We start from the raw sequence: 26,361 nt of genomic DNA on the forward strand, positions 1-26,361 counted from the left end.
ATCCAAAAGGTTTTATTCTATATTTTTAATTTTATTTGGTTGAAAATATATTAAAAATAATAAAAAAAACTATATTTTTTGTCAAAATTAAAATCTGAAGCATATTTTTAGGCGCTCGAAAAATTTAAATAAATTTTTAATAATTTTCTAATGCAATTTTTAGTATTTATTTTCGAAATAATTCATTAATGGGTTGGAAAAAACTAATTTTTAGAAAAAAAAATTTTGAAGCATATTTTTAGGCGCTCAAAAAATTTAAATACATTTTTAAAACTTTCTAGTGACTTTTATAGTATTTATTTGTAATCAAATTAATGTATACGTTGAAAAACATTGATTTTTAGTAACAATAAAAAAATGAAGCATATTTTTAGGCGCTCAAAAAATTTAAATAAATTTTTAAACATTTTCTAGTGATTTTTTTTAGTATTTATTTACAAATTAATCCATTTTTAAAGTGGAAAAATGTATTTGTTAGTAAAAATAAAAAGCATATTTTTAGGAGCTCAGAAAATAATTAATATTCCAAAAAAATCATTGAATTATTTAAAAAATTATCATAATTTTTATTAATTTAATTTTTTTCTCCCAATTTTTTTCTTTCAGAGAGCTACCTTGGCTGAAAAGGAAGTCAACACATTAAAGGAACAACTGTCCACGAATACCCCCAACCCGGATACCAACAGCAGCGAAACAGCAGATAACAATTTAGACTTGTCACTGGTCGCTACCTCAACAGCAGCTAATAGCAGTAGTAGTAGTACCACGCACCCCGAAGGCGCCACAGCCGGCGACATCCTCCCACCAAATCATCGTCTGTCGCCCACACCGTTCGGTGTCGTTGTCGATAGCCACAATACGAAATTATTGAATAGTGTAGCGGCAGCCATAACCCTACATCAGAACGGTGGTAATCTACTGGCCACCACACCATCACCTTCACCACCGCTATCGGATAGCGGTAGTGCTGCTGGCGGCGTACAACAGCCATTGAACGGCTGTTTAAATCCGAAATTGTTTTTCAATCACGCCCAACAGGTTATGATGATGGAAGCTGCTGCTGCAGCAGCGGCAGCCGCTGCAGCTGCCGTACAGCAACAACAATCGCCAATGCATTCACCACAACCGGCAGAGGTATGTGGTGGCGAAGATGAGGAAATGCAACAAACACCCACCAACAACAACAATAACAATCACCAGACAAAGGATGGTGATAAGACACACATAGGTGGCGATACTCAAACGGAAGAAGAGGGTAATGATGTCGATGAAGAAGTACCAACGGAAAAAGCCACCATTAATCAAAGTAGTAGTCCAAAGCATGCGGAAATGGAGGAAGGGGGAGTAGAAGCTACCGCTGATGATATGGCGGAGGCGGCGGCGTCGGAGGATACGTCTGCCAACGATTGTCCAATAAATAATAATAATAAAAATATCAATAGTTTAAATAGTGATAATAAACTTAGTTGTACGGAATCGGAAACAAAGACAAATGCCAGTAACACCACGACCACCACAAACTCAACTTCTGCCAATACCACCACTCAGTTGGAAAGCAGAGGGTCTGAATCCATGTCATCGTTTTTGGATTCGAAACATTCAGATTTTGTAGCTGCCAAAGAAAAAGAGGTAAGTCAAAGAAAAAATGATTTTTTTTTTTAAATTGAACCAAAAACTGGTGCCTACTTTTAGGCAAAATGGGGAAAAATTAAATTTTTGAATTTTAAAGTGAGGGGAAAAATTGGGATTTTTGTGGAAAGAAATGTGGAGGTGGAAAAATTAAAAATAAAATTAACAAAATTTTTAAATAAAAAACTGGTGCCTACTTTTAGGCAAAATTAAAAAAAAAACAAATTTTCTAATAAAATTAAATAATTCCAAAAGGGGGAAAATTTTGAATTTTTTGGAAAGAAATGAGGATGTAGAAAAATTAAAAAAAATAATAATTAAAAAACTGGTGCATACTTTTAGGCGAAATGGAGAAAAAAAATTAATTTCTTAATTTTAAAATGAGGGGAAAATTGGGATTTTTTGGAAAGAAAGAGGGAGAAAAACTTAAAAATTAAATTAACAAAAATTTTAAATAACAAAACTGATGCCTACTTTTAGGCAAAAATAAAAAATTATTTTTTTAGAAAATTAAAAAATTTCAAAAGGGGGAAAATTGTGATTTTTTTGGGAAAAAATGGGAAGTTAGAAAAAATTAAAAAAAAAAAATCAACAAAAAAATTAATTTAAAAACTGATGCCTACTTTTAGGCAAAATTAAAAAAATTAAATTTTTCTAGTAAAATTAAATAATTCGAAAAGGGGGAAATTGTGATTTTTTGGGGAGCTGGAAAATAAAAAAAAACAAAAAAGTTAATTTAAAAACTGATGCCTACTTTTAGGCAAAATTAAAAAAAATTAAAATTTTCTATTAAAATTAAAAAATTCCAAAAGGGGAATATTTGGGATGAAATGGGGAGTTAGAAAAATTAAAAAAAAAATAGTTAAAAAACTGGTGCCTACTTTTAGGCAAAATGGAAGAAAAAGTTAAATTTCGTAATTTTAAAAGACAAAAATCCGCCAAAATGTTTTTTTCACCACACCTTGAAGGAAAATTAAAAAATTAAAAAATAGAAAAATTAAAAAAAAAAATTAAAAAACTGCTGCCTACTTTTAGGCAAAATTAATTAGGCAAAAAAAATTATTTTCTTAATTTTAAAACACAAAAAAAATCCCTTAAAATGGTTTCTTTCCATCCCGCCACCCTCAAGGTGTTAAAAAGTACTTAAGCATCACTTACATTAATACCCTGCAACTTCCACCCTCCCCCTCGCTGCTCTCATAAAATGTAATCGAGTCTAGAAAATTAAAGCAATGGGCAATGAAATGCCAAAGTCTAAAAAAAATAAAACGGCAATGTCTAGAAGATAGCCAACCGCAGACAGTGCTAAGGCAAAAAGGACCTTAAAAAACAACAACAAAAATCAGAATACAAAATAACAGGAAAAAATTGGTCGCAATGCCACGCACAATTTGAGGAAGAGGTTGAAAGTTGGTCCCACCACAAAAAAAATCGAGCTACACTTTCTTAAAGGGAGACCTTTTTGGGAATATTTTTTTCTTCATTTTGCCTTGCAGATTTTTTTTTATGGGGAAGGAAGTTATTTGTTTATCCTGTTTGTTGGTTTTTTGCATTTGTAAGCATTCAGTCAAAATATCAAAACCTTTTTCTTTATCCTTTGGCGGACCTTTTTGTTGTCATAAAAAAAAATACTTCGACTATTGACAAGTTAATTTTTTACGCCTTCAATTGTTTTGTTTGGGAAAAGTCAAACAACAAAAAGTTTTGGGTTGCAAAAATAGCAAACATTTTTTACTTGAATACTGCTTCTCTTTCCTCTTTACCCCCTCTCTCTCCTCTACTCTACTGAAATCCCTCCTTGATGATATCTTGTCTTTTGGTGGCCCTTGTGTAACTTATTCCCGCTATGTGACCTTGTCTGTCTTCCCAGCACATATTTACAAATATGCCATTGATCTTTTTGAAAAAATGAAGGGTTGGGGGCAGAATACATAATTTATTACTTAAAATTCCAGCAGATTTTTTTTTTTTTTTTTGTCTTGGTCCTCTATAAAAGGGAGCATCATCAACTTGTCTTTTGGGATTGACAAGTCCTCCATGTAAAAACCAGTAAGGAAAGTAGTAAAGTCGGACGGGGCCGACTTTATGATACCCTTCACCACTTTGAGTATATTCAACAGATGAATCCTAACAGACGTCGCATTTTTAACGGATCAGTAAAATGAATTTGGAACCATAAACACGTCATTCTGCAACCGATACTAAATTGTTCATTTGGTCAGATATAGAAGCTATATCTAAATCAGAACCGATTTCAGGAAACTTAGCACACATCTAGACCCAATTCATTACGCTGAGCCAAATTTAGTGCAAATCGAGAGATATATAGGGACTTTTGTGCACACTTTACCTTAAATCGGACGAAAATATATATAAGATATATAACTAAATCTGAACCGATTTTCAGGAAACTTAACACACATCATTCTAGAGATAATTCATTACGCTGTGCCAAATTTCGTGCAAATTGAAAGATATATAGGGACTTTGGTGCACAATTTACATTTAATCGGACGAAAATATATATGGGAGCTATATATAAATCTGAACCAATTTTCAGGAAACTTAACACACATCATTCTAGGCTAATTTGTTACGCTGTGCCAAATTTCGTGCTTAAATCGCATATGCATATTCTCAAAAGTGTGTATGCCGTTTCCTTTTGCCTGTTACAAACATATGCATAAGACATAATACCCTGTACCACAGTGTGATGAAGGGTATAAAAAAAATTTGGTTCAAGAACCTCAAAATACGAAAATTGAGGGGTACCCTTATATATGGGATACCAGAAAAAATTGACCAATATTTATAATTTATAGTGGGGAGATTTGCTACCTAATAAGAACTCGACTAACTAAATTACAGTCAATTCGGTCGAAAAATACGATCAGAACCCCCAAAATACCAAAAATTTGGGGGTACCGTTATATGGGGACTACCAGAAAAACTGGACCTATTTGTATAATGTTTAGTGGAGTAATTTGGTACCCAATAAGAATCCAATGTACAAAATTTCAGAGAATTCCGTTATAAAACGTGCCCAAGAACCCGAAAATACCGAAAATTGGGGGTACCCTTATATGGGGGCTCTCCGAAAAAATGGACCTTTATTTATAATTTTTGATAGGGAGATTTGCTACCCAATAAGAACTCAAAGTACCAAATTTCAGCGAATTCAATTAAAAAACGCGCTCAAGAACCTCAAAATACCGAAAATTTGGGGGTACCCTTTTATGGGAGCTATCCGAAAAAATGGACCTATATTTATAATTTTTGGTAGGGAGATTTGCTACCCAATAAGAACCCAAAGTACCAAATTTCAGCGAATTCAATTAAAAAACGAGCTCAAGAACCTCAAAATACCGAAAATTTGGGGGTACCCTTTTATGGGAGCTATGCCTATACGTCGACCGATTTTCTCCAATTTCAATAGGGTTCGTCCTTGGGCCAATTAAGTAATCTGTGCCAAATTTCATCCAAATCGGATCATAAATGCGACCTGTACTTTGTTCACAAAAATACATGGACGGACAGACGGACAGACGGACAGACGGACGGACGGACGGACGGACAGACGGACAGACGGACATGCGTAAATCGACTCAGAATGTGATTCTATGCATATTCTCAAAAGGAACCATGGGTCTATCTCGATTATTTTTGCCTGTTACAAACATATGCACAAAGACATAATACCCTGTACCACAGTGTGGTGAAGGGTATAACAACAACACATGTTTTTCTTAATACCGAACTGCATCATTGAGAACTTATCGTGGATACTTACAATGACATGTGTTTATATTGAGGTCTTAGGGATACGAAGAAAATTAAAAAAATATTTAAAAAATTAAAAAAAATAAAAAAAAATTTTAAAAATTAAAAAAAAAAATTAAAAAAAAATAAAAAAAAATAAATAGAAAATTAAAAAAAAACAAAAATAATTAAAAAATAAATAAAAAATAATTCTAAAAAATATTACATAGAAATAGGTCATAATAAAAAAAATAGAAAAAAATAATTAAAAAATGTTAAAAAATAATTAAAAAATATAAAAAAATATTTAAACAATTATAAAAAAATATTAAAAAAATAATTAAAATTAAATAATAATTTCCAAGAAGATATTACATAAAAAGGCCAAACATTTTTAAATATCATAATTTTTTTTTATTAATTTTTTCGAAGAAATTCTAAAAAATAAAAAAAAATATTTTTTGCCTAAAAGTAGGCAACACTTTTTGAAAGTTGATCTTTATTTGAAAAGAGAGCATTTTTTTATCATTTTTAATTAATTCCAAAAAGGAAATTCAACTAGAAAAAATTATTTTTATTAAAATATGTTTTGCCTAAAAGTAGGCACCACTTTTTGAAAGTTGATCTTTTTTTATGAAAAGAGAACATATTTTTATAATCCAAATGATTTTTATTTAATTTCTATAAGAAATTCTATAAGAAAAAATATTTTTATAGAAATATGTTGTGCCTAAAAGTAGGCACCACTTTTTGAAAATTGATATTTTTTTGAAAAGAAAACATATTTTTTTATAACCTACATCATTTTAAATTAATTTCTGTAAAAAAAATCTAAGAGAAAAAATATTTTTATAAAAATATGTTTTTGCCTAAAAGTAGGCACCACTTTTTGAAAGTTGTTTTTATGGAAACGAAAACTAGTTTTTATAATCCAAATAATTTTTAATAAAATTCTATGAGAAATTCTACAAGAAGATACCACGTTTTGAATTTTTTTTTTAAATTTCTGGAAAAAAAAATTATTTTTATAAAAATAAGTTTTGCCTGAAAGTAGACACCACATTTTTGAAAGTTGTTTTTATGACAAAGAAAAGTATTTTTTATAATCCAAATAATTTTTATTAAATATCCATTAGAAATTCCACAAGAAAAAATTATTTCTATTGAAATATGTTTTGCCTAGAAGTAGGCACCACTTTTTAAAAGTCGATTTTTTTTGTTAAAAAATAAACTATTTTTTATAGTTCAAATAATTGTTAATCAATTTGTATAAGAAATTTTACAATAAATATTTATTTTCATAAAAATATGTTTTGCCTAAAAGTAGGCAACACTTTTTGAAATTTATTTTTTATGGTTTTTTTGTAAATTTTTTTATAAAATTGTTAAACTTTTTCTTAAATTTTCATTTTAATTTATATAAGATTTTAAATTTTCAAAAAATTGTTTTATTTTTTTTTTTTTTGTTTTTTTTGAAATTTGTTTTTTTTTGAAAATTTTATTTTTTTTTTTTTGAAAAATTTTATTTTTTTTTTAATTCCATCCATTAAAAATTTTTCTTTTCGAAAAATTTCAAACTTATTACATGATATTTATGAACATATGTAACAAATAAATTTTGCAATATTTGCTGTTGTTGTTACTGCTCTTAAGTTTGACGTTTGGCCATTATGGCTGCACATTTTCAAGAAATCAAAAAATAAAATTGCAAACCAAAAAAAATACTTTAAAAAGAAAAATATTGGAGAGTGTCACTTGAATACATTCGAACAGATTTATCATGTTCCAAAAGCAACAAAATAAATACTTAGACATTATTATAGACATTTACAGCCCAGACTGCTAGCCAGGCAGCCAGTCATTGGTCCTCATCATCTGCAGGTCTGCTGTGATCTGCTGGCTGGCAACCATAAAGTAAATAATGATTTTAGTAAAGAAAACAAACTTGTCAAATAATCCAAATTGTGTCTGGTTTGAGAGAAAAAAAATTTAAAATTATGAATAGTTTGAGATTTTTTTTTTTTGTGGCAATAAAAAAAAATTTTGCCTTGAGAGGGGGGAAAGAAAAATTGAAATGCATTTCAAGACATTAAATTTTATGATCGCATATGTTAGATATTTGTTATGTTAGACAACAAAAACAACAACAACAAAAAATTAGCATGACATCAATGCTGTTCTACTACCTATATAGGTGGTCAATGAGAGGGCTCAAAAAATAGATTAAAAGAAATTAATAATTTTTTTTAATCAAATTTTTTGAGGTTTTTTTTTGGTTTTTGATAATGGCTGCTTAACAACAGCATATGATAAAATAATTATTAAAAAATTAAAAAAACGTAAAACAACTTCCGTTTTAATGGTGGTTTAATAAAGACCTCATTTCAATTGGCTGGGTGGCTGGGCTTATCAGTCCAGCTGGTTATGGAAATTTATCGTAGCTAATTTCATATTTTTTTTTTTTTTCAATTCAATTCATATTTTTTTTTTGGTGGTTTATAGTTATCAAATTAACATATTTTTGTTTTCGATTTAATTACCTCTCTCAACTCCCTCGCGCTCACACACCAGACCACAATTCTGTGTATGTGTATGGCCAAATATTTGCCCCCTTTTATTTATTTTTTATTATTATTATTATGGTTCGATGGTGACTGATGACTTATCACATTTGACACATACATACTCATACACACACACACACATACATACATGGAATTAAATTCATATAGATTGAATAAATTATTTATGAATTTGTTGTTGGACCATAAAAATTTCGGCACTGGCGAGAGTCATACCAGGCATGACACCACGGTTCGGTTTAACCCCTTTCACTAAAAAAATCAAAGAGTTTTTTTTTTTTTTGATTTTAGATAACATTATTTAATAATAATTTTAAATATAGGATGTCTATGGCAGCAACGGAAGTTGGAATTTTTTTCTGAAAAAAAATAATTTTTTTAGAAAAAAATAAAATAAATTTATCATTTTAAAATTAAATTAAAATATACTGCCTACTTTTAGGCAATTTAATTTTTGCTAAATACAAAAAAAAAATATTTTTTGTATTTTTACCACTAAAAAAAAATCCATAAATAATCTATAAAAATTTATTATAAAATTAAATCAAAAAGTGTTGCCTACTTTCAGGATTTTTCTATTCCCTTATTTGTATTTTTTTCTTCAAAATATTTAAGAAACCAATTTTCTTTTATAATTCTAATAAATTGAAATTATTTCGACACTCCTGAAATAATTCTTAAGGGATTAATACCTCCTCTTTAAGTCCCCCCCCCCAACCAACTCCCAAAAGTATGCTTTAAAATTGCTCCACAACTCCATTTCAAAGCCTTGCCAATATTTGTTGTAATATTGGTTTTTTACTTTTTAATAAATCTAAAAGCTTTTTTTTTATAAATTATTAAACCATTATCTATAGAATTGAAATCTACTCTGCCTCCTCTCTTCCCCTCTCTCACCCTTTCTCTTTGAGTAACTTATTCTCTCTCTCCCTTTTGTTGACAAAGACTAATAATAAAAATTGATTTCCATGTAATATTTAAGCAAACACCAACCACATTGTCATTGTACAAGTACAACAAAGGGCGGGGTGAGGGAGGAGGGGATGGGGAATTTCCCCCTTTTGTTTACAACAACAATACCGTCCCCCGCCAAATAGCCTTAAATCATCATCAGACCAAAAGACTCTTCAGCGAACATGAATAACAAATATTTGCAATCATTCAATGTTTTAGACAAACCTGATGCATTTCAGCCACAACAACAACGACAACAAAGAAGATCTCAGAGTAATGCAAGCCCATTGAAAAAAAGAAATGTTTTCAAACCAAAAAAAAAAAAATATCTCGGCAAAAAAAAAACTCCTACTCAATGAATTTACAATGAATGTTTGCTTGCCAGCCGAGAGAGAGAGAGAGAGAGAAGGGGGGATTGCAGAGATAAAAAAGGCCTGGCTGGCTCGATGGCTGGTTTTTGGTTTCGAATTCTGCAGCTCCAATATGTATATTAACATTCATGTATTTATTCATGTTTACCAAATAGCTTTTTAATGGATTTTCAAATCAACATCTCGCCAAGGAAGCAGAAAACAAAAATAAAAGAACACAATTCAATAGCCAAGTACCGAAGAAGGTATCTCGATTTTTTTGTAAAGAAGACATCAAACCATCATCAGCCTCCTCATCAACATCATCATCGGTATCAGCATTGAGATTTTTTAAGGCAGATATTTGTTGTTGTTTTGATTTTTTTCTGAGCCCAGATAATGATGAGTGTGAATGGTGGAAGGCCCTGATCTATACAAAATGAATTTCAAAGGAATATCAGGAAAACAAAAAACAAAACCAAACATTTTCAAATAGCTTATACAAAACACCTGTACACAAACAAAAACAAAAGAAACAGCAAATAGAAAGCCTTAGCTGATATACAATTTTGTAAAGGAAAGGTTAAATGTGGCCAGGATAATCGAAAAAGGAAATAGAAAAACGAGAAATCAAAAGCCATGATTTTTAGGGAGTATTTACCTTTTAGGCAAATTTTTGTAACTAATTTTTTTAAATAACATTTTTTTAAATAAATTATGAATCTAAAAACTCTTCCCTTTCATATAAAACCAACAACAAAAAAATTTCAATAACTATTGCAAAAGTGATTTGCTCATACTGCAAGTACCACCATGGAATCATCGCTGAGACTTGAAGAAAAATTCCAAAAAATTTTGAAAGGCTTGAAATATAGATATGAAAATTTCCATAAAGAATCGAAATCCATTAAATGACAAACACTATTTTTTATTAAGCCCTAAATGCCTTCCGTTTCGATTTGGGGCCCCTGGACCCCAGAATCCCTTTGAAACACCAATTCAGTTATGTCTCACAGCATAACTCCCAAACTATACGGGATATTTGAAAGATAGGGGACTTATTTTATTCGTATTGGTCTTTTTAATCTCTTAGCTTTCATTTGAGACCATTTTCGTGGAGATAGGTTCATAATTTTTTGAATTATATGAGAAATAGAAATCACCGAAAATTGGTTATGTGCTAAGTACTCATGGTAATAAGGGGAGATTGAGCTGAAGTTTTGGAGTTATAGTTTTGAAATTTTTTATACATAATTAAGAGATGTTAAGGAAAAAAAAGAAATTTTTTCAAGGCCCTAGAGGGTATAGATAAAAATCTAGAGGGTATAGATAAAAATCTGGAAAATAAAGAAATCAGTAAAAAATTGCTAAAATGTTCATGAGAAGAGTAACATTGAAGGCTTGGAAATAATTAAGGGAAAACGCGCAGTTAGCTTTCTAAAAAAAATTCAGAGATGTTAATAAGAGTTTAAGGAAAAAATAGAAATTTTAAAAATTTAAAAAAAATAATATTTAAAGTTGAAAAAAAAGTATTGGAAAAAAATGGAAAAGAGGTTGTAGGCTAAGTACTCATGGTAATAAGGGCAAATGTTGCTGAAGTTTTGGAGTTATGGTTATGAAATTTTTTATATAGAATTTGGAGACGTTAAGGAAAAAATCGAAATTATTTCAAGGCCCTAGAGGTTGTAGAAAAAAATCAAGGGGTCTTGAAATTAAATTTTTTTGTAAAAAATTCTTACATTTGTTATGGAATTAGTAACATTGAAGACTAGGGAAAAGTTGAGGGAAAATGTGCAGTTAGCATTCTAAAAAAAATTCAGAGATGTTAATAAGAGTTTAAGGAAAAAATAGAAATTTTTAAAAATTAAAAAAAAAAATATTTTTTTAATTTAAAAAAAAATTAAAATAAAAAATATTTTTTTTTATTTTCTTTTTTTCCAAAAATAAAATTCCAATCCATTTTATTTAACGAATGTTAATAGTTTATGCCACTGGCCGACTTTGGGTCATCTTCACACACACAAAAAATATTTAAAATTTCCCCCCTGCCCCTTCTCTCCCCCCTCTTCAAAAATATGTAACGCTTCTTCCACAACATTATAATTAAGTTGGCGTGTTTAAAATAGGCGATACGCACACACACACACACACAAACGGTTTTCAAAATTTAGTTTTTCAATTGACTGATCGATTGATGTTTGGTTTCACAGATAGTTCGATAGGGGTTAGAGTTGATAATTATAGAGAACACACAAATTCAATCGTTCAGACTCTCCATCCCTAGCCCTCTCTCTCTCATATTTTTTCTATAGAGGGATCGCATTGAGGTTATTAAACTAATAATTCCGAAAAATTCTATGAAATCATTTTGGGTTGTTGTTGCTATTTGATAGAGCGTGTCTTTCGTTTTTTTTTTTTTTTTTTTTTTTGAAACACTTGTTCAAACTTTGCCTTTGATTATCGATCTGACAAAAAAATAATCTGTTAGTTGTTGTGTTTTTTTTTCATTCCAAATTTTTCGTCTTAGACAGATCAAGCCCTCGCTAGACACACGGAAACATATGTTTCCAAAATTCAATCAATAAAAAAATAGTTGTTATTGTTTTTTTATTAGCTTGGGTTCTGATAATGATTTGGATTTTGGAAACTAATTTCAATTGTTTTTGCAAATATTATTTTAGTAGTTTTTTTTTTATTTATTTATTTAATTTTTTTTGTCAATCATTTCCAATCGGAATTTTTTTGTCCTTAGTTATCAATTGGTTTTTAAAGCTTAAACATCGGGTTTTATTTCGATTTTTTTTTCTTTTCGTCTTCTTTGTATTGAAAATAGAAATAAAAAAAATTGGAATAAATTTTCAAAAATTGCCTTCAATGGAATCTATAATTTGGGTGAGTGCAAGCAAATCAAACCCAGCTAAGCTGCGGATCATCAGCCAATTGATGCTGGCTGTCATTTTTTTTTTTTTTTTTTTTGATTTCGAATCTGCTGATGCTCGACTCTTGGTTGGATATCTCTCGCATTCTGTCATTTGTTCAGCAATTGAAAACCGGTCTTGTTTTGCAATTATTCAATTCAAATCAATTTGCTGAGTTGTGACGTTTTCCCAACGACCAGCAAAAAAATCGGAATAAAACTCAATACCATACATTGGCTTGGATTGGCTGTGCTGGCTACAACAACAATAGAGCTGAGATTTGATAATCTATTTGTTTATAAATCAGCGTACATGTCTGGATTCGGTATCTATAATTTTTTCCTTTCCATTTTTTTTTTGTTTGTAAAATTGAAGAATAGAGATGATCACCCGACGTGAGTCCATGTCTTACATTTGAATTTCAGTGGAATTGATTGCTGCTAGTTTTTGTTAGTTTTATAGCAATGTCATCAAATAATTGAGATTTGAAATTGTCATGTGTGTGTGTGACCAATACAATAAAAAAAATAGATCAAATAAAAAATTTTAAAATTTTTTTTCTACCAAAAAAAATTTTTTGAGATTTTTTTTTCTACCAAAAAAAAATTTTGGGGATTTTTTTTGGTCGAAAAATTTTGAACATTTTTTCCAATCCGAAAAACCAATATTCATAATTTTACCATTTTGTTTGCACGACTTTTTTGCAATCTAACTCAAGAAAATAAAAATAATACGGTTTTCTAAGTTATTATATGTCAGGGTCCGTAATTTGGTCCCCATAGCCTCTAGGGTATAATGGAAATTTCTATTTTTTGTTTAATACCTCATTTACGAGTGTGTAAAATTTCAGCACGATATCTCCAGGTTTTCCTACTTTTTACTTTGAAACTTTCATCTTACCCAATTTATAAAATTTCCGAAAAAAATTTCCAAATTTTTCAATTTCAAGGCCCACAAAATTTTTTCCAGACTTCCTGGGGTCCTGAAATAATTTCTATTTTTTACCACAAACCTCTTAAATAGCTATGCAAATTTTCAGTTTTTTATCTACAAGCATATACAAAATTTCAGCACTTTAAAGAAGTTACTTTAAATGTAACCCATTTTTTGTCATTTCTAAGTTTGGACATAAATCGAAAAATTTGTTCTACGATTTTTTTGTTTCATGTCTTAAATGAAAGCTAGACTCCCTAGGATACAATTACGAATAAAATAAGCTATAAATGTTCTCAATAGCTTTAAAAGTTTAAGAGATATGTTGCCTGGCAGTACCAATAATAACTATTGCAAATTTTGCTTTAAGTACTTAAATAGCAGGATCCCGAACCTGGGTCTCATGGCGTCCTAGGTTTAATTATAATTTCTATTTTTTACTAAAGACCTCATTATTATCTGTGCAAAATTTCAGCCCGATATCTCCAATTTTTTCTAACTTTTTCTTCAAAACTTTCATGTTACTCAAGTTAGAAAAATTTTTTCAATTTTTTGGGGAATTTTTTATTTTCAAAAATCATAGAATTTTTTGTAGACCTTCTAGGGTCTCCAAATAATTTCTATTTTTTATTATATATCTCCAGATTAGCTATGCAAAATTTCAGCCTAATATCTCTAATTTTTCCCACCTTTCTCTTTGAAACTTTCATGTTACAAAATTTCCAAAAAATTTTCAAATTTTTAAGGAAGTTTTTTATTTTCAAAAATCATAGAATTTTTTCTAGACTGTTTAGGGTCCTGACATAATTTATATTTTTTACTATATACCTCCTAATTATCTATGCAAAATTTCAGAGAAATATCCTCAATAATTTATGAAATATCGCCATTTTAAGGTGTTTACTTAAGTTGAAACCCATTTTGTGTCATTTCTAAGTTTAGGCATAATTAAAAATTTTGTTTTACAAAGTTTTTGTTTGGGGTCTCAAATGAATGCTAGAGCCTAGGACAATCCAGTGGGATGAAAATGAGCTATAAATGTCCTCTATAGCTTTCGTAGTTTAGGAGTTATGCCACCTGGGAGTAATGGACTTAAGTTTTTCTTAGTTACGAAGTTCGGGGGTCGTCAGATCTCTATGGGTATTCCATAGGCGCCTATAAAAAATTATTTTTATTATTTAATACATGAGGTTACTTTGTGAAAAATTTCATAGAGCTCAGTAAAGTGTTTGGTATTTTTTAAAATTTTTATTAAATTCCCCATGCTGCGGAGCATCGATGATTCCATTGTGGTAACTTTACAAATTGCCTCAGAACTCGTGAACGGTTTAAGGGATCTCTTTGTTATGGGTTTCATATGAAAGGGGATAGAATTGGCTTTCTTAAAAATATTTTTTGAAATTTCTTAACATTTTTTTAAAGAAATTTTAGGGTCAAGAGATTTGGGATTTTTTTTCCGAAAGAATTTTTTGTTGAGGTTTACTTTTCATTTTGCTTGGGCATCCCTATTTTTTCCGCTTTATACTACCAAACGATAATCGTGAGATGATTATGTTTTGAATTTCAAAATAGAAAACAAGTGCTCCAATGGTTTTTTTCTCTCATTTGCCTTTGACAATTCAGTTCAATTTATTGTTACTAAAAACTATCATGGCGAGTGTGTGTGTAGCTGTGGAGAATGATTGTTTGTATAGATTTGGTTTAGTTTTCTAAATTGATTATTTCCTTATTAAAGACACAAAATTTACAAACTATGAAATAATATGGAAAGGAAATTGACATTTTTCTGTTTTGTATTCGAAAAAATAAAATATTTTATCAAGTTATTGGTACACCACCACCCCCATTGAAACCCGCATAATTTTTTTTTTTTCGTTTTCAAGTTACTAACTAAATTTTATGAGTGCGTCATGATCTTTTGAGTGCGTAACTATTTTTAGGTTTAATTGTTAGGCCCCCAACCCCTCATTCCCCTACCCTCTCCCCTCTCTCCCGAATGATGCTGAAGGTTTTTTTATTTTTCTATGGAATTTTGAAATCATGCTTTTGACATATTTGTAATAAAAAAGTAATGCTGTTTTATCCATCACGTACTGTCAACAAGGTTTCCGACTTTTTCTTTGTTGTTGTTTTTTAAGCCTCTCTATTTTTTTATTTTTTGTTTTATGGGATTTTTACTGATTTGACGCTAGTCTTATCTAATCTTGAAATATTTATTTTAATTTTTGTCTTCAACTGCTTCGGAGGTCTGTCAATTGCGAAATTTTGGTTTAAATATTTCTTTCTGGAGGCCTCTGCAGGGCCTATAAATTTTATTAATTTTTTTTCAAGAGAGAAAATTTTATTTCCTCTCCCCTCTCTCTCCCTCTCTCTTTGATTTTTATGATCTTAACATATGTTCTTTTAATTTCCCCCAATTATTGTGGGCAATGCCTTGCTAATGATTTCAAAATTGGCATTTCTTTCGATTTTTTTAATTGCTTTGTGGGCAATTGAAAAAATATATTTTTTAAAAAAATATAATTGACAACAACAACAAAATATATCTCAATAAATCTTCTAAATAATTTGTTTCAAATCGTTAGAGGAGTCCTCGTCCTCCTCCGAACAGCAGCAAAAGAAAAATATTGAATATTAAAATCATTCAATCATGCAGCAGTTCCACAGCACAGCCCAACCCAGCCATCCATATGCCAGACACATGGTGGATTCATAAAAATAAGATCCCAAGCAGAACATTGAATACAACATTTGCCATGGCTAAAGAGTCGATGATGCAGCCAACGCTGATGGCGTGAAAAATGTCGAAAAATGTCTTCATCAATTTTAACACTCTACTTACACAATTTTTTGTAGTTGTTGTTATTTTCGATTTTTCGCCTAAATGAAAATTTGTGTAGCTTTCAGACTCTTGAAAAAAATTTGTCATTAACATCTATGTTTGGTAGATATGTAAATATTGAGAGGCAACATATTTATATCTTGTCTTGTATGATTTTCAAAAATGTCAATTGGGTCTTTAAGTTTTTTTTTTGTTTTTCTGTTCGATTCCAAATGGGTGGGCGTTTGAAAATCAATTATAGGCTTGAAAGGAAATTCACAACATTTCAATTAACAGCAATTGAGGCACAACAAAAAACTTTTAGGAAAATAATTAAGGGGGAGAAAGAAATCACAAACATTTACTGAAGAAAAAATTTCAAGTTTTTTCTCAAGGAAAATTTTTTTAATTCCCAAAAAATTTATTAAAAAGAATTTCTATTTTTTTGAAATTTATCTCACAAATAGCTACTATAAATAGCATTACTCATGCAAAATTTCAAAACCCTAGCTAATCTCCAACTCCCTCTTTGAGGCCCTAAAATAATTTACCCGAAATCCCCTTCAATTGTCAATTCGGGAGCATCGGATTTTTCTATACCAAAACCCCACAATTTCAAAACTTTTTTACCTCTAACACTAAGAGCCTCAACGGGGCTTCACAGTACTCCTTTATAGCTTTCAAATATCTCTAATACTTCCCGTGATATACCAAGCGGGATAAGCAAACCATGAGTTTTGCAGGGATTTTCTTTCGAAGGCCCTTGAAAAACCTTTTAGACCCAACTAGGGTCTTGAAAAAAATTATTTGATTTTCTAATTATCTCCCAAGGATGTATGTAAAATTTCAGGACGATATCTCGATGGGTTCATAGGTTTCTAAAATTCTATATAAAATACCATAATGCGGGGTAGAGATGCCACAATTTGGGTAGTGTTACAAATTTGGTCATAACTTTGATATTTGTGCTCCAATCACTTTGAAAATAATTTCATGTGAAAGCTAATAAAATTTACTATGGATCCAAGGGAATCAGAGGTATTCATTAAAAATTCTAATATTTTAAAAAAATTAAGACATCTGTTAGAACAAATTTTGGAAATGTGTGTTTTTTGGCTATCATGATTTCCGGGGCCCCTGGTTCTCTTATGGGACCACCTAGGATCTTAAAATAATTTCTATTTTTTACTAGTAACCTCAATATTATGTACCCAAAATTTCATAATGTTAACTCAATGGGTTCTGGAATTATGCAGATTTAAGTAAAGTTACTTAAAATAGTTAAAATTTTGCCTAGTTTTGGGTAAGGTTGTTAATTGGCCCCCATCATGAAAACTATTGGGATTAGAGTTTTGCTTTTAATTTTAAATGAAAGAGGGGAGTTTTTTATTATTTCTAGATATTTTTACTGATTTTTTGTTGTTGAAAAAAATAGAAAAAATTATTGTTGAGATTATTATCATGCCTCTAGATTGTAACCCTTTTGTGTTTCGTTCGTTGCTTGCTTGATATTTGTTTTTGATATCCTTGTCGTTTAATATTGTTTGCATTTAAGTTATTGGCCCATTAAATACATGTCATTGGCCACGATGTGATTGTCATTAAAACGATAATAATAATAACAACAACAACAAAGTCATATGTGTGTGCGGAAAGGCTAAAGACCCAAACGCTTAACGCTTGGCAAATGTTATAAAGCCATGCAAAAATATAATTAACAGGAATGGAAGGAAAATCAATAATTATTTTTTTTGTAACAAAGAGAGGAGAAAGAGAAAATTTTCTCTCACAATTTTTTTTTAATTTTATTCGACTTATTTTTTATCTGAAAAATAAAAAATATCTGAACTAATTAATTGATGATTAGTCTTCAAAATTGCCAGTTGAAAATTAAATAATGTCTGGCCCAGACAAAAACGAAAAAAATGGGCATCATTAAAAACCACAAGACTACTTTGTAAGGACCTCACCCTTAAGGACAAACTGCTGTTAGCCAGGATAAAATTTTATAGGCAAAAAAACAGAGGGAAAAACTAAAAAGGAACTCAAAGCTGATTTAATTACGGCAACGGACTATTAAATACCACCAGCATTTCCGTTACAAGAAAATCTTATTGGGGTACAAAAAATCAGCGATATGACGGAACAGTGACAGAATCATGATGAAAAAGGAAGAAAAATCTATTAACCACAAAAAAACGAGATTAAATATCCAGCCATTGGAGCAATAAAAATAAATGAGTAATTTAACTCATAGCCACGAGAGAGATGGAAAAAAATTAAGGGGGAAAAATTCCGAAATTAATTATAAAATGATTTTAATTAAATAATGAAATGTAGCAGGAAATTTGCCATAAAATGTCCCATAAAAATTCCAATAAAATTCAATATTAAATCATAATTTTTGGTTGCCTTTTTTATGTTCTTGTTCTCTTGCCGGTATTAAATTTATGAAAAAATTATAATTTATGACAAAAAAAAGAAAAATACGAATTTTGTGGAAAAAAATTTGTCATAAAATATATTTGAAGACATGATGTGTCGAGGTTAATTTTCATCAAAACAACAAAACAAATTTTCCAAATATTTTCGATTTGTTTATGATGCTGATGCTACATATCATAAAAATATAATTTATATTCGAATATTTGTTGTTGTATATAAAAAATATTGTGTTGAAACCATTTTGCGGTAAATCTATGTTATGCTAAGAATTTCCACATATATATAAAAAAAATAAAACAGAACAAATCATAATCACTTTTCATGAATATTAAACATAAATGATTTATGCCAAACTAAATAGGTGAGACAAAACTGGCAAGAACAAACAAGAAAACACTGAAAGAAAAACTTGCACAAAAATCTCAAAAAATATAAATTTTATTTTTAAATTTTCTATTTTTATGGAAATTAAAATTATATAAAAACCGATTTTCCAAACAAATAAAATAGTGTTTGTGGCAAATTTTCTTGGCTTTCATTTGAGACCAAAATCAAAAAAATAACCCCACAAATATCCGAGTTATGCCGTAATTTGTATCTTACCCAAAAACTGCGGAATTAAGGCTCCTGCTTTAGTAACCTTACAAAATTGTTATTAACTCCTAAACCAATAGAGATATCTTCATGAAATTTGCCATACCTAGTGTTAAGGGATGTAGAAAAAAATCAAAAATATTTCAAGACCCTAGGTGGTTCCGAACATGCCCTCAAGACCCCTGAAATATAACGCTTTAGAAAATCACAACCAAAGAAATTTTTTTGTCTCTATATTTTTCACATTTTTGAGGCTAATGAAACCCCGTAATGTTATTTTTTGTATTCTAGCATTCCTAGAGAATCTTCTTGGCTTTCCTGAGAACCCATTTTCACCGCTCTAGCTCTTTAAATAAAAAAGTTATGTGCATTTTTTGTAAAGTAGCTCCTTGGAAGCAGCGTTGCCCCAGGATTGTGGTATTTTTTTTCAAAAATTTTCTAACTCAAGAAACCTTGGGGCTAAGAACTTGAAATTTTGTTGAATTGTTACTGAGCTAATTTGTAGTGTGTGTAATTTTTTTGAAGACCCTAGCTGCTGCGGAACTGGTTCCTAGGGACCTTGAGATTTGTTTACTTGGAAAAAATTGTTGTTGGTATCGCGCGTGGCTATTTCTCTTAAACTACTAAAGTTTGGGAAGGGGTATTAATGGAAAATTTGTAGTACTCGATGGGCTCTAGGGGGAGATATGACAATTTGCCTAAAAGTAGGCACCAGAAAATATTTTGGGGTTTTTATGGCTTACGAAAGAAAATTAGAATGTTGGGGGTTTTGGGAATAGGGAATTTTGTGTGTTTCTGCTTTCTATTTGAGGGAAATTAATATTTTTTGATATTTGCAGCCTAAAAGTGTGCACCATTTTTTAAAATTTGTTTTATTTAAGCGTAGTAGGAAAATAGAAATTACGGATTAAATAATAAATGGGAACATTTTTAACCTCAAAGAATTTGTTTTAAAAATTTGAAAAATAATTTTATTTTTCTTGATTTGTTCTTTTTTTATGAGAAAAATTTTCATATTATTTGTTGTTGTTGTTGTATTTTTTTTGCTCGGCAAAAATGTCTGTGTATGTGTTCCCCTTTTGTGTATATGTGTCTCTAGTTAACAATTGTACCCTGGAGGCCATGCTCTTTCATTGCAAATAGAACTGCAATGCCACATAGAAAATGTTGTAGAAGAAGAATGCCATGAACTGGATTGTTACCTGTGCGGGATGATGTTGTTGTTGTATTGTTGTTGAAATAATGATGGAACATAAAAAAAATACAACAAAAACAGAGATCTCCAAGCGAACAATGGAGGCACTGCCCGCCCTCCCCAGATGATATGACAATGACAATTGTTGTCTCTATCATCAAATGGCTATGACTTGTAACAAAAATAATATGCAAACAAATAAATAATATAACAACAACATGAAGGGTATCCTGCCATTGTTGTTGTTGTATGGCAAGCAAATAATCATAGCAAGGAATTCAAATGTTGCTGCTGCATCAAAGCAATTTTTTTTCGTCTTTCTCTCTCAAGAGCAGCTCAAATATGTTTGGGATTTTTTTAGAATTTTTTTTAGAATTTTTTTTTCTTTTTTTTTGCATATAAAAAATTTATACAATGTTTACTTCTTATTTTTTTCTATGTTACAAAAATACATACAATACCTAACAAGCATATATGTATAATTCCTAAGAGTATTTATAACAAATATGCAAATACTTAGGGGGGGGCATACAAGAAAGGAAAATATTCTGGGCAAAAAAAAAATTCTCTGGAATGAAAAAACAATTCCCTTAAAGGATTTAATTTTTTTTTGTAGCAAAAAATTTAAATTCCAAAATTAGAAAAAAAAAATCCTGAAGTGACCATCAAAATTTAAATTCCAAAATTAGGAAAAAAAATCCTGAAATAACCAACGAAGTGAATGGAATATCAAATAAAGTCCTGTGTGTCTGTTTTTTCGAATTCGTTAAACTTTTAACGAAGCAAATATTTGTCGGAATATCCAGTCTCTCTACTTTAATTCTACAAAAAATATATATATATATATATGACATTCATTTATATTTGTTTATAAATAAAAATTGGCTTACCATCCTCTGTCGGAACCAATCATTTCCAGCTTCTCAACATCATCTTGCCAAAGAGATGTCCTTTTTTTGGTTGGTGGTCAGAGAAATAATCCTTTTTTTCCTGTAGGATAGCCAAAACAACAAAGAGCTTTTTCCCATTGATATGATATCGCGCGTATGTTGCCTTTACGATTTTATTTTTTTTCCGAAAAAAAAAACCTTTCAAAATCATAATCAAAAATGGTTAAAATCATAGTCTAGACAATAATTTATGAGTAAAGGATGTACCTATACGGTTGATGAGCACAAACAAAAATTGTCTGGTAAAAAGTAATAATGCCACAGCTAGGAGAGAGAGAAAGAGGGAGAGAGAGAGGGGGGGGAGGACAACTGTTAGCCTTTTCCTTTACTTTATTACCCACCAACCAAAAAAAATCCCAAAAAATATTTTATAGGAAGATGAAGATCTGATGCCACCAAATAAAAAGTAACACATCACATTGAATTGCCCTTTTTTCTCCTGGTATATCCTGGCAATGATATTTGTTTGTCCACAAAAAAAATATTTTAATATTTTTACCATTCAAATATTGCTGCCTTCCCAAACTCCCTCTCTCTCTCTCTGTCATTGAGACCCTTGTTTGGCTTTATCTAATATTTTCTGTATGCTAACCTCCTCCATTGTACTTCCTTCCTACCATCGTGGCCATTAACTCTTAAAATTCAATGATTATTCTTTTGTTTTTTTCTAAGAGCCATCCTACCGGTCGATGAATTCAGAATCATTGTATCTAGCCTTGTCCTCACATGTTTTGCACTATGTAATCCTTGACTTTTAACCGTTAAGACCATGGTGAAAAAAAAACAACAACAAAATACCCCGAAATCAAAATGAAATTATAAGTGGTTTTCCTTGCACTTTGCCAGACAATTTTTGATGAGGTTAAGCTGTTCGTTATGAAGTTTCTAATAACTAAAAGGAATGCGAAAAAAATCTGGAAAAAAAAACATTTTTTTTCTATTTCACAATTTTTTGTGGATTTCAAAATATATTTCAATAATTGTTTTCCTATAAATAAAATAGTGTTTGTAGCCGATATTCTGACCTTTAATTTGAGACCAAAATTGTGGCCATAACCCCCATAATTCAAGAGTTATAAGGCATTTGGTGCCTTACGCAAAATCAGCTGATTTGGCGTTCTGACCATGGTTACTTTACTAAATGGAGGCTAACTCTTACATCAGTGGAAATATCTTAATGAAATTTGGTATATATGTTACTGAGACGTTAAGGAAAAAACATAAATTATTTCAAGACCCTAGGTGGGCCATAAGGTCCTCCATGGGACCTTGAAATGTGACGCTTAAAAAAAACCCACTATGGAAAATTTTTTGCACTCTTTTCATTTGGCATTTAAAGCCTAAGGGAATTATATAATGTAATTATTTGTTTTATAGCAATCGAAGAGTATCTTCTTAGCTTTCAGAAAAGCCCAATTTCATCGCTCTAGGTTTTTAAATAAAAAAGTTATGCCCAGTTAGGTAAAGTTACTAAGTGGAGGTAGCACTATTTTCGCAGTATGGCTTTTATACAAAATTATTTTTTTAACTAAAGAATTAGTGGAGTTGGGTCTTTTAAATTTTAATGCAGTTGTTGCTGAGGTTAGTACAAATAAGTGTATTTTTTTGGCGACCCTAGTTGGCCCCAATGGGGATTTTGGGGTCTTGACATTTGTTGACATGGAAAAAAAATCTGTTCATTTTGTGGGTTATCATATCTTCTAAACTACTAAAGTTATCGAAGGGGTGTAAAGAAGTTTTTTTAGAGTAAAGGGTAGAATATAGTAAAAATTGGAAATAAATTAATAAAAATTGTGCCTACTTTTAGGCTTCCATATAAAATTTAACTTAGTCTCTTTTGCTTTGGAACTCATTGAAATCACACAATAAATTCCGCACACACATAATCATCTACCAATACTTGTAGAAAAAATTGCATAAAGATGTTCAGCAAAATTATTGACTAGCTGGGTGGGTGTGGGTGAGTGTGTGCGGCGGTGTAGGGTGGGCGGTTAAAACATAAACATTCTCCATGTAGCATACTTTTGGGCTCTTGGCATATATATATATATAAATATAAAAAATATATATCCACGGCATACACAGGGAATCCTTAGACTTTTTCCTCTGGTACGTCAAAGGAATTAAAATTCATTCGTGCATAAAAAATCGTAACAACAACAACAGCAACAATAATAAGGAGGACAACAATAAACAACGACGTCATCGTCGTCATCGACTAACAACAAAACATTTTTGCCGCAGACACTCACACACACACATCAATACACATATGCATATTGAAACTAAAGACATCACATGTATGTGAGAGTTCGTGTGTGTGTGTGAGTGTGTTTGTGCTTAGCTAATACCAAGCACAAAAAAAGGGTTAAATTATGATGTTGGTTTTTCGGATTCTAATGAGCAGCAACATTGCCATGGCTGGCAGTCAGTCAGTGACATTAACAGCAGCCGATACCTAATTTTTTGTACAGCAGGACGAACAGGAAGTCATCCTTCGGAGCAGGGGAAACACATGCCGCCACCATCAGACGACAACAGCAACTTTGCCATGTGACAAATATCATTGATTTCTGATTGTTGTTTGGCCCAAGAAGTAGAAGAAGAAGGCTTTTGGTATTGTCTTTCGACTTAGATGGGTGATAAACTGGGCGAGTAGAGAGAATCAGGGAGAGAGAGAGAGTGGGTGGATGGGTGGTGGAGAGGAAGCCAAAGGATTTTTCTACAGATATGTAAATTTTCACAATTGTAAATGGGTGCTCAGTGCCATTGAAGCTACTTGTCTTAGTTAGTTCGAATTTTAAATGTATCCTTGTTGGTGTGTGCCTTTATCTTTGTGTGTGTAGAAAATACCCTTTTTGTTTATTACCAGCCTAAAAGTATGTAACAGCCAAATAAATGAATGGCTGAATGAATGAAAGCTTCGATTTCCAACATCGAAATATGGGGGTTTGTTTTTTATTAATTAAGTTGAATATAAAATTATTATTTATGCAAATGTGGCAAAGAATTGGCATTTGGAAAGATAGCAAAGGCAAACATGATGAAGCACGCAGAAATAAAAAATTTAGAAGGTACAGTTGAAACAAAATATAGCGAGTCATGAAGAAGAATTTCATTTTGGAAATTAAAAAAACTCAATTTAATAATATTCCTTTTAAATTCTCGAAAAAAAATTAAAAAAAATATTTTTTTTTGCAATTTTTACCCCTTACTTGGCAGCACTTTTGCACAGATTTTTTGCACAAAACTACTCATTTTGCTTCTAAATGAACAATAGACCATAAATTTAAGGAAAAATTGAGTTTTCTTAATTTTGACTTGGCAGCACTTTTTTAAAAACTTCATTTTTTTCGCAAATTTCTTTGGCAGCACTTTATCTCAGATTTTTTGCACAAAACTACTCATTTTGCTTCTAAACGAACAATAAACCATAAATTTAAGGAAAAATTGAGTTTTCTTAATTTTAACTTGGCAGCACTTTTTTACAAAACTTCATTTTATGCGGATTTCCTTGAAATTTAAACTTTTTCAATTATCTGTGGGAAGCCAAATGTGATTTTAAATGCAAAAAATTTGAAAAAATTTCATTTTGGGAATTTTTTATCACTAACTTGGCAGCATTTTTTCTCCGATTTTTAAACAAAACTAGGGATTTTACTACCAAATCATTCACAACTCATAAACGAAAGTAAAAACATCAACATTTTTTTCATTTTGGGAACTTTTTTTGGAAATTTTAACACCAACTTGGCAGCATCTTTTCTTAGATTTTGCAACAATACTACTAATTTTGCTACTAAATCATTCATTCATCATTAACTAAAGCCAAAATTAAATTTTCATCATTTCAACTTGGCAGCACTTTTTACAAAACTTCATTTCTTGGGACATTTTTTGGCAAATTTTTAGTTTCTTCAGATAGCTGTGGTAATTCAAATATCATGCAGATTGAGAAAACATCAATCATTTGGTAATATTTCGTAAATTTTATCATCCACTTGGCAGCACTATTTTTCGGAATTTACTATAAAACCATTAATTTTGCTACTCAAGCATCATTAAAACTTAAAATTAAGTAAAAATACGATTTTCGTCATTTCAACTTGGCAGTACTTTTTTCAAAAATGCACATTTTGAGAAATTTCTTGAAAATTTAACTATCTCAATATACCTATAAGAACCAAAATATGATTGTAAGCATAAAAATTGAGTAAAATTTCAATTTTGGGAATTTTTATGTAAAAAAAGATATCAACTTGGCACCACCTTTCTTTAGATTTTTTAACAAAATGCTTAATTTTGCTTATAAATCAATAAAACACCTTAAAAACAAACCAAAAAAACATTTTTCGCAATTCGACTTGGCAGCACCTTTTTTCAAAATTGTATATTTTTCAAAATTTCTTGCAATTTTTTGTTTCTTTAAGCATTTTCCAATCACATAAAAATATTTTGACTTAACTCTTTTTGCTTTTAAGCCTCCCAGGAGGCTTTGTTTCCTTTGTATGTCTCTAGAATCCGAATCATCCTTTAGATGTTCATCTCTGTAGAATTTTGTGTGGCAGGAGTCAAGTTTTTTTTTTGCACCAAACACAACAAAAAATCGTATTACAGATTGTTGCCAATACGTTTTCATTGTTTCTCTGTGCTACCACTACCACTATTGTTGTTGTGTATTTGTAATTTTATAATGAAAATTATTGGGTGGAGGTGGAGGTGGTGGGGTATGGGTGTGAGTGTGTGTTTATTTGTTTCTCTCTGTGTGTATGTGTAAGGATTTGAATGATAAGTTTGAGTGGCTGCTTGGCAATTTTGTTAATTACAAATCGGTTTTATGTGTACCAAGAAAAAAATATATAGAAAACCTTGTCAGGTTTCTTGAAACTGAAAGGGTTGTTTTTTTGTTAAGGCCTCCCTGCCCCCTCACATTAATTTTACCTCAATGTTAGGCAAATAATAATTTCGATTTTTGTGAAAATTATGAATTGGGTCTACACCACCATCGTCATCATCGAATCCAACCAAAAAAGAAATGGACATCCTTCAATGTCCAGTTTTTGATAACCAAAAATTTTTGTTTTTGTTGTTATGGTGGGGGGAGTGGGTGGAAGGTTGCCAAAACAACAAAACAACTTTTTCCTCATATGTGAAATAAAAAGGATTTTTAATAAATTTGTTACCGATTCTTCTCCTTTTTTCTGTGGTTTGATTTGTGTAGAAAAAAAGGA

At 30.5% G+C, this 26,361-nt stretch overlaps 1 protein-coding gene across 1 annotated transcript in view; it reads left to right on the forward strand.

The window, feature by feature from the left end:
- Positions 1-600: 600 nt before the first annotated feature.
- The window catches only part of LOC133331285 (homeobox protein cut-like), a gene marked incomplete at its 5' end in the record, with an annotated part of 53,208 nt that continues 27,447 nt past the window's right edge, over positions 601-26,361 (forward strand). Inside the window, one exon of the mRNA XM_061539688.1 lies at positions 601-1,629. Coding sequence (XP_061395672.1) covers positions 601-1,629 — 1,029 coding nt within the window. The remainder of the gene's footprint in view (positions 1,630-26,361) is intronic.

Source organism: Musca vetustissima, unplaced genomic scaffold (genome assembly GCF_032173495.1).
Source record: "Musca vetustissima isolate MV318-11 ecotype Yass unplaced genomic scaffold, APGP_CSIRO_Mvet_v1 utg1868, whole genome shotgun sequence".
NCBI lineage: Eukaryota > Metazoa > Arthropoda > Insecta > Diptera > Muscidae > Musca > Musca vetustissima.